Here is a 12,246-nt window from a genome sequence, read left to right as displayed (position 1 = left end):
GTTTTTAAGCTAATGTTTCGATTTATAGTTTGGGTTAACTGTGAATTGTTCTATGTTATGTTACTGTTTTGAATGGTTAGCAACCTAGGATTTCTTTTTTAAAAAAACAGGTGGGATACATGTTTAATAATAAATAATAATAATAATAATACACGATAAAACATCAAACATTTAAAAAATTCCTTAAACAGAGCTGCCTTCTATGTCTTTTAAAGTCATCTGAAACCCCACCCACCTACTCCTGAAGATTTATGGTCTTCTTGTATGCTCTCAATGAAAAACAAAATCTGGCACACCTAAACCCTTATGTTATATTATTAAAAAATTCCTTCCAGTAGCACCTTATAGACCAACTAAATTTGTCATTGGTATGAGCTTTCGTGTGCATGCACACTTCTTCAGATACTTCTTATGTTACCATATATTGTGTATTAAGTTCTAAAACATGTTCTAGTCACATTGGTCCAACATCCCTCCCCTGCCCCCCCAAATCAGAACTTGTGAAACAATAGTTTTTATTTAGATCAATTTGAATTGAAGAGTGCAGTATGCAGCCCTCTGGGTGATACAGAACTCTTCCTCAAACTAGATGTTTGAAAAAGGAAGGTAAACCAAAGGAAGAGATGTTTTGATGACAAGGGTTGCTATTGTGCCTGTTTGGAGAGGATTTTATACAAACTCTGTATAAACCCCGAATCTACTGTACTAACATTAAACAGAAGCACAAAAAACCCCAAGAGAAAAAATATCCAGCTACAACCACACTTCCTTTTTTTTTAAAAAAAAGCAAAAGAACTCAATTTTCTCTTATCCTTACCCTCTAAAAAAACTCTAAACAAGTCTTACATTGCCTCTTAAATATAGTCAGGCAATGGGGAAATCCAAGTCACAACTAGAAACTCTCATGTTCTTTGCAGACAAAACATTTTTTTTACTTAACTAGTAGAATAGTTTTACCTTGTTGAAAAACATTTTTTTTCAACTTTTACTTCTATGAAATGAATCCTACAAACTTCTTGGCTGATTTATATTATGTACAGTGTTTTTAAAAGAAAATGGGTGGTGTGTCCAACTAAATCAGGCATCCCCAAACTGCGGCCCTCCAGATGTTTTGGCCTACAACTCCCATGATCCCTAGCTAACAGGACCAGTGGTCAAGGATGATGGGAATTGTAGTCCAAAACATCTGGAGGGCCAAAGTTTGGGGATGCCTGAACTAAATCATACTCAAAGTAGACCCACTGAGATAAATTAAGTCAACTGATTCCAGTGGGTCTACTCTACTCCGAGTATGATTCATCTGGAAACCACACCATACGGTTCTTCAGAAATCTGAGACAGAAACAACAAGTTGGATTTCCAGAGAGCCCAAATCCAGGGGCATCCAACATCAAAGGGAAGACAGCAGCAGATTGGGATCCACTTCCTCTCTTACTTCCAGCATTTTCAACTTGATACCATCACTTTCCCTTTTCTAAGCCACCTGCACAGGCTGGATCATTAGGAAATAAGCCCCTTTCTCTCCTGCTCTCAGAATTGTGCGGGTACCGATTTAGGGTGCTCATGCTGGAAATCTCTAGTGCTCCTTTCCTGACCTCTAGCTATCAATCAGGTCTTTGGTTGATTTGATTTACACCCTATGCCCTTTTAAAATGTGGTGTGTTTTTTTTGGGGGGGGCGCCTTATCGGGTTGTTGTTTTTATTTTGATTGCCGGTATGTCTTTTGTGGTTTTATATTTTGATTTTATTCTATGAACCGCCCTGAGACCTCCGGGTATAGGGCGGTATATAAATTCTAATCCTAATCCTAATCGAAACAAAATAAAAAAATTCCTCCCAGTAGCACTTTAGAGACCAACTAAGTTTGTCATTGGTATGAGCTTTCGTGTGCATGCACACTTCTTCATCTGATTTTTAAAATTTTGTTTCCACTAAGGCAGACCAACACGGCTACCTACCTGTATCTAATTCTAATAACAGCCTCTCAGCCTTTACAGGACTGTTGAACCAATAAAATAACCGGGGGGGGGGGGGGGACTCTGAGAGAAGCATCCTGTACTGTATAATAATTTTTTTAAAAAATAATTTATTATTTATACCCCACCCATCTGGCTGGGTTTCCCCAGACACTCTGGGCGGCTCCCAACAGAATATTAAAAACAGAATAAAACATCAAACAATAAAAACTTACCTAAATAGGGCTGCCTTCAGATGTCTTCTAAAAGTCAGACAGTTGTTTCTTTCCTTGACATCTAATCTATCAATCCAGTAACTAGATTTTTGTAGCACGATTGGCACAATTCTCTTTTCTGTCCCTCCCCTACGCTGCAAAAGACTGAAGACTTGTCGCCACGCGAAAGCCCATTGAATCGAGGGTTTTTTTGGGGGGGGGCATCTGGCTGCCAAAGGGGCTTCACGTCGGACAAAGGGGCGAGGGAGAAGAACGGGGGTCGCCACTCCTGGAGCTTCACTTGCAGCGCCTGGTGGAGAAGCAGCACTTACCCGTCGAGGAGGCGAGCCTGGTCCTTCTTCCCCGCGGCGGAGGCGTCCGCGAACGACCAGCTTCTCTCCCCTTGCGGAAGTTGTGGCCGGGAGGATTTGTGTCTCAGCGCCTTTTACGTCCGGCCGCTGCTGAGAAAAGGGGAAGCATGGCATGGACGGGGCGGGCCCAGAGCTGGAACCCGTCGCCTTTTTCTGGCTGTCAGCAGCTACAAAAGCAGCAAGAAGGAGATTGCCACCCCCTCTGCTTCGAAGCTGCCCAAAGAAAAGCGCAACCGTGTTCCTCGGGTGGACCCGTCGACATCTTAGACTGATGTAAACCGTACAGTACTGTATGTGAATTAGGACTGTGTAACATACAATGGTATCTGACTGGAGCGACACACTGAGTATGTGCTTGTGCGCGAGCGTGTGCCTTACTCCAGTCATGCACGTGTGTGTGCGTGTGTGTGAGTCTTAGGCATAGAAGCCAACTCCTAGGGGCCAAGGTCCTTTCACCCTCCCCAATAAAATATTTGACCGGATCCCCCCCCCCAAAAAAGTTGATAGGCATTTCCACGATTGATTATGTGGGACGGGGCTTACCTGGGCTCCCCCAATATTTTATTCAAGTTGGGACCCTTGTTCTTACCTTGGATAGATACAATGATATTTGGAATGAGTTTACATATAATATATACGGTAAGGTTATTGACAATTTTATGTGTATTAAGATAAAAAGAATATACACATGTATGGTGGTGCATTTTCCCCTTTTTTATTCTCACTTTTTTCTCATTTTTTATAAATGAAATTCTCTTAATAAAATAATAGTAATACTAGTTACAGGTAGGTAGCCGTGTTGGTATCTGATGAAGTGTGCATGCACACGAAAGCTCATACCAAAATAAAAACTTAGTTGGTCTTTAAGGTGCTACTGAAGGAATAGTAATACTGTAGTAGTAACAACAACAACAACAACAACAACAACAACAACAACAACAACAACAACAACAACAACAACGGTTATAGAGATGTCATTTTACCTCACACAACCCTAATTCACACTTGAGCCCTGCAATCCACAGCACCCCTGCTAGGTAAGAAACCTCATTAAACACTGTGGGGCTTACTTCTGTGTGAACATACACAGGATTGTACCATAGGTCAGCATCTGTCTTAAGTATCATGCTAATAAAGAAACAAACCGATAGTGTCACATTTCAGGATGTTAAGTCAGCTGTTAAGTCAGTGGATTGGCCTTATCCAATATGTGTTTAGCCCTAGCAAGGAGAGGGAAACCTCAACAACTGGGGAGTCTTTGGCACCAAGGCAAATGCAGTCCTGTATAGGATTGCTTTTCCCCACCCCTGTCTCAGCCACAATGTTGAAAGCAGCTTCCAATGAAATAAAACACACAGCGGTTTAAATCACAAATATGTGTCCCAAAGACATACTTTAAAGCTGTATAAACCAGCAATGCAACTTGATGGCCTTAAATGACCAGTCCCCAAAGTTGAATCAGCGACAGAATTGTATGTATTCAAATTTCTACCCTGATTTTGTTTTGTAGTCTTACTAGTGTGAAGACTTTGGCCTTGTCTATACTTTATATACCAGCAGAATAATAATAATAATAATAATAATAATAATAATAATAATAATAATAATAATAATAATAATAATAATTTATTATTTATACCCCGCCCATCTGGCCGGGTTCCCCCAGCCACTCTGGGCGGCTTCCAACAAAACATTAAAATACAGAATAAGCCAGGAGAGTTCTGAGACCATTGAGGTTCTGTGGGTGGTGGTAGATTACATTTTTGAATATTCCTCCATGTGGAAATATCATTGCATATACCGGTAGAAACCTAGGTCAAGAGGAAGAGGGCTTGACGAAAACCGCTTCCTCTGATACTCAAACTTTTGACTCTCAGGGAGTCAAAATTTCCCACCCACGGCCTGAAGTGGCACAGCTCACTTTACCAGCTCAAAATTATTTACTGTAACCTCATTCTGTAACATGTGAGAATTTCACTCACATTTAAAGATGGTACTTGTCCCAGATTCCCCCCACTCATTCTTATGGGGAAGACTTGTGTGAGAAGAGCCACCTTCTATAACTGCCCATTGAGTTTTATAGTTCTTCAACCATTCATGGTCTCTTTAAAAAAAAAACAGACAGAAAAGCAAATAAACCTTCTAATTTCCAGTAAAGTTGTGTTGTCCCCTTAGCACAATGACTTCTGCCAGTGCAGTGGGACTTCTGTTTCTCTCCTCTCCCCATGCGCTCCTCCAATCTGCTCCAAGGGTTCCAGTCTTGAACCACTGGCTGTAGAATACTTAGATCTTCAGAGGGATGCGAGTGGTGCTGAGGTTTAAACCACTGAGCCTCTTGGTCTTGCTGATCAGAAGGTTGGTGGTTTGAATCCCCGCGTCATGGTGTTCCGTTGCACCAGAAGTGGTTTAGTCATGCTGGCCACATGACCCAGAAGGCTTTCTGTGGACAAACACTGGCTACCTCAGCCTGAAAACGAGATGAAATAGGGACATCCTATTCCATATTAATAACAATTTTATTAATTATACTCCGCCCATCTGACTGGTTTGCCCCATCCACTCTGGGCGGCTTCAGATGTCATCTAAAGGTTGTATAGTTACTTATCTCCTTGGCTTGAGGGTCGCATAACTTCATACCCTCCAACATTTCTCTGATGGAAATAGGGACGTCCTAGCAGAACATTCCAGGACCATCAGAAAGCGGGACGGCTTCTGTAAATCCGGGACTGTCCCAGGAAAATAGGGACACTTGGAGATTCTGCAATGCATGGTGGTTCACTAGGGACTCAATAAAGCTCACAGATGCTGCTTGCCTGGGATTGTGAAACGGAGGGAAATGTATGACCAGCTCCCACCCATGGTTGGTAAGGCTGTGTTATCAAAGTTGCATTATTGAAAGCCACAGGCCACATTCACACCGCACCTTTAAAGCACTATAAAATCACACTCATGGCTTCCTCTAAAGGATTCTGGGAGCTGTAGTTTGTTAAGAGTGTTGAAGCTCCGAGCCGACAGCATGTTGAGCAGTGGAGTCTTCCAATTTTGAAAGAATTGAGGACTTTGGTTACTGTGAGTAGAAGAAAAGGGATTTATAATTTGAAAAAAAAAAATTGGCCACAGGAGGAGATTTAAAAACGGAAGTTGATCTCCCCCATTGAGTGAACTGAGACGCAGTTAATTTGCCCGAAGCCGGAAAGATTGACAGGAAGCTTTCAATTTCCAAAGATTGGACTTAAAACCTTCCCCCTGAGGCAGGGTAAAGGGGAGAAGGGTTGAACTTAGTAAAATCCCTGTTAAAAATTTCATTTTGGACTGGGGAAAGTCCCCCTGTAAGATGGAGTCAGGTCCCTGGAGGGATCAGCGAGCCGCCATTATGACATCACAATAGGAAGGAATTTGTTTACCTCTTTGAGGTCGGGAACTGTCAGTATTAAAGAGAGTGCAGAATATAAGGCTGTGAACAAGAAGTTTGATAAATGCTCTTTTTGCAAATGGTCATAAGAATTTTAAGGTATGAAGAAGAACTGAAAATGCTAGTCTGCAACCAGTTTGGATACAATTTTTGTTTTTGAAGTCTGGAAATATAAACTGCGCCATTTCCTGTCTTGTAATCTGTGCTGTTCCCATGAAATTGGAGACGAGCAAGATGCCAGCAGACATAACATCAGCTGACTTGTCAGATTTTCAAGAGGAATTCCTGAAATTGCTACGAGATCTAAGAAGTGAAGTACATCAGAATACCTTACAGATTGTAAAAATAAACCAGAAGTGTGTGGAAATTGAAGGAGGACTAATTTCAGCAGAGACAGTAGAGAAGAAAGAGGAGCATTCATCAGTCCTGGACAATGCAATTGAATCTAAAAAAGAAGCGGAAGGGGCATGGAGCATTGCTCTCCCAGTGGGGGGGGGGACAAGACCCATGCTTGATTCAAAGGGTTTTTAAAGAATAACCAGCATGGAATAATGCCCTCTCAGTGAGAGAGGGAGGGCAGGATCCATACTGGGGTCTGAATCTAAGAGGAACAAAAATTGTCAAAGGATTGAAAAGTGGAAATCTAGATGGATGGTATCATGTAACAGTTAGAAATTTGGGGAGACAGCAGGGGATGAAGAAGGAAGTGTGGTGGATAGGATGTGACAGAGTGGGAGTGGGGTAAAGAGCTATAATGGATGTCATTTTCTGATTGATTAAGATTGTCTGAAACTGGAATGACCTATGGGAACTGGCTGAATCGTCTGGGAGACCTTGAGTCCAGGGGGGGGGGGTGAATCAGATTTCAATGTATAAATGTTATTAGGATAGAAGAATCAATATCTGAATTCATGAATAATTTTTGGGAATAAATTATAGGCAAAGGGATGAAATAGTAGATGGTTGGGAAAATGATTTATGATTTGGAATAATTGATGAATTTATAGGGTTAAGGATAGTTGATGTTTATTGATTAGGAATAGTTGAGAGATAATGGGGAAAATGTATTAAAATGATTAGATATAATATGAAAATTGCTTAAATTGGATTAAAAAATGGACTCAGTGAGGGGGGAATTGAGGACGTCTACAATGTTAAGTAAAAATGAAGGATTTGCTGTAATTGATATTTCTTTTTATGTTTTTTTTGTATTCTGTATTGTTTTAAAACGAATAAATATTATTTGGGAGGGGGGGGAGAGAGAATTGTAGCTCTGTGAGGGGAATAGGAGTTTGCTAACAAAACTCAGATTTAAATGTATGGTGTGGCCGTCACCTACTCAAAATTAAATCCTATGGAATTCAAGGGGACTTTCTCCCCAGTAGGTATTGCAGCCTAAATTGTTCAAATACAGGATGTGGGGACGCAGGATTAGATCAGTGTGTCACTGTACAGTCGCACCTCATTTTGCGGCCGAGATCCATTCCGGAGCCCCAGCCGCTAGCGGAAAAGGATGCACGGCAAAGCGCTGCATCTGCGCACGCGCACACAGCTTGCACTTCTGTGCATGCACGATTTAGCACTTCTGTGCAAGCGGCAAACCCGGAAGTAACCCGTTCCGGTCCTTCCCGGTTTGCCGCAGATGTTCGCTGGAATGGACGCTAGACAAGGCGGACGTTCGCAGAGGTATTACTGTACTTAGCATTTGGTTTCAAGCAATACAAGCAGATTAGTTCATGTGAAAGGCATGGTGTTGATATTTATTCCCTGTCCTTGCTCTTCAGCAACTGATAGATAAAAGTTTATTTCTGTCTACTGGTTCAATGACTTTCCCTACAAATGACAGAAACCATGTATTGATTTATCCATTTATTACCACAAGCAGTTGAAGTTCTCAAGCAGAAGTTCCACACCCTGCCCTATCCTCAGTTGCAACAGCACATTTATTTTACATAAAAACATAAAACTATTTTCAGACTCTGTCGTGTCATATTATTTCCAGAAGGCAATGCATGGAGTTTCCCTCGCATCAAATATTTGCTAAATATACAATTTCCCACTTCCTCTTGTGCTTCTGGGTCTCTTCCCCTTTCTTTGTGGTCTCAGAGTCTTCTTCACTGTACAGCTTTCAGCAAATGCTCAAGACACACATTTTTATCCAGGCATTTGAAACCTGAGATTGGTGTTTTCAGGGCCCACTCTATTCCTGTGTCTGTAAGCTGTTTATAATTTTTACTAGTTGTTGTAACTTGCCCTGGTACCTCTTAGTAAAGTAGGGTTATGAATGAAACCAAATGAAGACTAGAGCACAAGTCTTGCTCTGAAGTCAACTGAGCACAGGTTATGGTGCAGAAACATGCATACCATGTGGCAGTAAGGATAGAGCATTTCACAGCCTACAGTCTTTCCTAATAAACAGGCCTTTTTTCAGCCAGAACTCAGTTCCAGCACCTCTCAGGTGGGCGCCATTGCCATTCTAAGAGAACGAGAGAAGTGTTCATGGCTAGTTCCAGCACTTTTTCTAGAAAAATTGCACTGCTAATAACCAGCCTGTGGACCTCTTTTGGTGGATCTGGAGTTTATCAATTCCCAGTGTGGAGAAATGTCTTGCCAAGGGGCAAAGGGTTATTTTGAATTCAGGTAAGCAATAAAGGAAACACCAAGTTGATTACTTTCAGGTTTATTTGCTTGTTCCACTGTGTGGGTTTCTTACATATGCTTCACTAACATGCAGTGGAAGCTGCAGCAATTGCTGGATTCCAGCATGAGTCAGCATTCTATTATCAGTATTCAGGGTGCCTGTCTTCAGAAATAGAGCACTGTAGAGTTTTAATGCAAGAAATAGACAAGTACAGTCAAGAAATTTATTTTACTCAAGCTCAAGTGGGAGACAAAACACTGTACACCAAGTTATTTCTGCAGGACTTTAACCAGTACAGTGCTGAGATCTTCCTTGCTACTAATACACAATCAATGTTGTATCTAAAAAGCTACACCCGCACACAATGTGGTAGTGAAGTAGACATTTCAAACAGCTTCAGTAACTAACCAAACTAAGAAGCTTAAAAAACTGGATGTTGAACCACTCAAGTGTTAAGATCACATCCACACCTCCCTTTAATACCACATCAGCATTTAACCTCAAGACAATAGTCTTTGTTTTTACAGAGCATTAACAGACAGGAGATTTTGTCATGTATTTTTCCAAGATTGATATCTTAACATCTACAATGGTAAAGTAGAGGGAGTCAACATTATATAAGAGGGCAATTCGACACAAATAAGATTTTTGTGCTTGTAAGCTTTTGAGCTTAGTGGTATTCATATGCTTACAAACACTGGAAATCACGTATCTTTATCCTTTCTAACAAACCTTATTCTCCAATAGAAAATATAAATACCTGGAAGCAAATTCTGATGAAATCAATTAGGCTTACTTTCAAATAGATGTGTTGTATGGTTGGGCTAATAATGTTACTTATATTTTGATTGCACATTTTACTGTTGTTTCAAGCAACCTTACACACACACAGGAGCAGGCATCCCCAAACTGCGGCCCTCCAGATGTTTTGGCCTACAACTTCCATCCATGATCCCTAGCTAACAGGACCAGTGGTTGGGGAAGATGGGAATTGTAGTCCAAAACATCTGGAGGGCCGAAGTTTGGGGATGCCTGCACAGGAGTATGCAATATGTTCTCTATTAGGCATACACAAAGAGTACCAGCTATATGGCAAGTTACTCCCATAAACCTCAATGCAGCCCTTTAACCCAAAAGTGGTAGAAGCAAGGACAAGGTGACACATTACTGTATTACACCCAGAAAAAAAGAGTTTTGCAAAAAATATTAGACTCTTCAATAGGCAAATGTAATAAGCTTTCACAGGTGTTATACAATCATGTCCAGCATCGTGCATATGTTGCTTGACAAGCCACTTATTTTAGGTTACAATTCTCAAACCATTTAGGCCAACATTGTCCCATGGGACTGCCCAAGTAGTAAAGAGATTACAAGACTGGCTTTGAGTCACAAGGCATTAAACCCAGTGCACTTTAGTTTACTCTTCTTGTTTCCAAGTGGTACTGACAGACTATAGATTATTTGTGACACAGCCTATTTTCCTTCAGATCTTCAAAAAAAAGAAGCAGCTCCACAAGCTCAAAGACGCAGCTTCCAGAATTTACAAGACAGTCTCCTCATTTGTTTAATTTAAAAAGATAAATTCAAAAAATAACAACCCACACAGCTTTCCCCATTGTACAGAGAATTGGTTGCCCTGGAATTCTCAGCCTAAAATTTAGTACTGTAAAAGACACACACTTCCCCCCCCGCCCCCACATAAATGGTTCTGCAAGAAAATGCGACCAGTTTCCATAGCAAATCACAACAGTGCAGTGCAAGGCTCTGAGACAATAGCTAACCACATTTGTTTTTCTTTCTATTCCCACTCTTTCCAAACTAGAAAAAAAATCCAAATACCACGCATTTTTAATATGGACAATCTTCCAAATCATCATTCAAAGAATTTTCTTGAAAGCACTGTGCTCCTACCAAATAGTCTCAAAGGTTGTTTTTTGCTATTGTTTTAAAAAGCAACCTTACTTTAGATGTCTCAGCACATATCAGCAGAAGGAGAAAACCAATATATCACACATAAAAAGCTATTTTCTCCCACAGCTTTTAGGGAGCATGTGTTTTGCAACTTTAAGAAGGGCAAAGGTACTTAAAAATGTTCCCCATGTTTCATTGCTTTGTAACTAGAAATTATTTGAAGAACAGTATATATACATATTTATTTTTACAAACAGTGGGTTTTACAAACTCATGTTCTCAACATGAGTTATGATCCAACACGAGTTGTGGTGGTTCTTTTGTCTGAGAAGAAGCTTTTGAGAAGAAATACCTGCCCAATGCTAACTACAAGAAGAATGATGGCTTCTCCTACTGACCAATAAGCCACACGTGTGTTTAAGTCTTCTGCTCTGCTGCGGCCTTGTGCTTCTCTCAACCGAAAATGAGTCTGGGAATCTATGACAGATTTTAGAGCTTCATGAATTGAAACACATGCCGACTCCATCTAGATACAGAAAGAAAGAGGACTGATGAGTACTCTTTATTGAAAAAGGGATGCAGGATTTTGCATTTTCAGCTCATTAAGCTTCATTTTATTTTATAACCATTTTAATTAAGATTTTAATTATACATCTCAAAATAAACATTTTACATACTGTTAAATATCCCAATGGCTTCCCTCCTTCTCCTTCCATGGTTCATTTTGCTTGTCTTTCATTCCTGCATATTTTACTATGACCATTTTAATCAGTTTTCCATTTTTACATCACTCAAAATTAATTACACTGTTGATTTTATCTTAATGCTGCCAGCGTTTTCAGCTATTAAGCTATCAACTACTGCTGATCTGATTACATGATATCCACATTTGAATATGTATGTTTTGATTTTATGTGAAGACAGAAAGCCTTTGGAAATAAAGACATCATATACTTATTTCTGTCGTCCCCTTCTCCTAGTGCCCTCAATCTTTCCCAACATCAGGGTCTTTTCCAAGGATTCTTCTCTTCTCATGAGGTGGCCAAAGTAACTTTTATATGCCTGTTGTCTTTGTCCATGGAGTTTTCTTGGCAGGGATACTGGAGTGGCTTGCCAGTTCCTTCTCCAGGTGGATCACGTTTAGTCAAAACTCTCCACTATGACCTGTCCATCTTGGGTGGCCCTGCATGGCATAGCTCATAGCTTCTCTGAGTTATTCAAGCCCCTTCGCCACGACAAGGGAGAAGGGGACGACAGAGGACAAGATGGTTGGACAGTGTTCTCGAAGCTACGAACATGAGTTTGACCAAACTGCGGGAGGCAGTGCAAGACAGGAGTGCCTGGCGTGCTCTGGTCCATGGGGTCACGAAGAGTCGGACACGACTAAACGACTAAACAACAACATACTTATTTCTATCATATAGGCTGGCTGACTACCGTACTTTGTGCACTGTAAACATTTCTTGAGTAGCACTTGGGTATGTTGATACTGTGCAGCGATTTCTTTCCTACCCCAGTGGTCCAACTCCTCACCCTCCTCTTGCTGGGACAAAAAGCAGCAACTATTTAGTAGTGGAGTAGTTGAATAACTAAGGCTGCAGAATCCTAAAACCACTTACCTGGGAATAAGCTCCATTAAATTCAAAAGGACTTTTGAGTAGCTTTGGCTTAGGTTAGGAATGCATTGTAAAGCTATGACAAATGCCCGTGTCTTCCAAAAGCAGCAAAACTCAAAATTCTA

The 12,246-nt window shown here is 40.8% G+C and overlaps 1 protein-coding gene across 1 annotated transcript in view; it reads right to left on the bottom strand.

Moving 5' to 3' along the window:
- LOC118076882 (uncharacterized) overlaps positions 1-12,246 on the bottom strand; it is a 28,759-nt gene that overhangs the window by 13,735 nt on the left and 2,778 nt on the right. The window contains exon 4 of the mRNA XM_035100041.2: positions 10,798-11,031. Coding sequence (XP_034955932.2) covers positions 10,798-11,031 — 234 coding nt within the window. The remainder of the gene's footprint in view (positions 1-10,797; positions 11,032-12,246) is intronic.

The sequence above is a fragment of the Zootoca vivipara genome, chromosome 11, assembly GCF_963506605.1.
Source record: "Zootoca vivipara chromosome 11, rZooViv1.1, whole genome shotgun sequence".
NCBI classification, from domain to species: Eukaryota; Metazoa; Chordata; class Lepidosauria; order Squamata; family Lacertidae; genus Zootoca; species Zootoca vivipara.
This window is presented reverse-complemented; position numbering and strand designations above follow the sequence as displayed.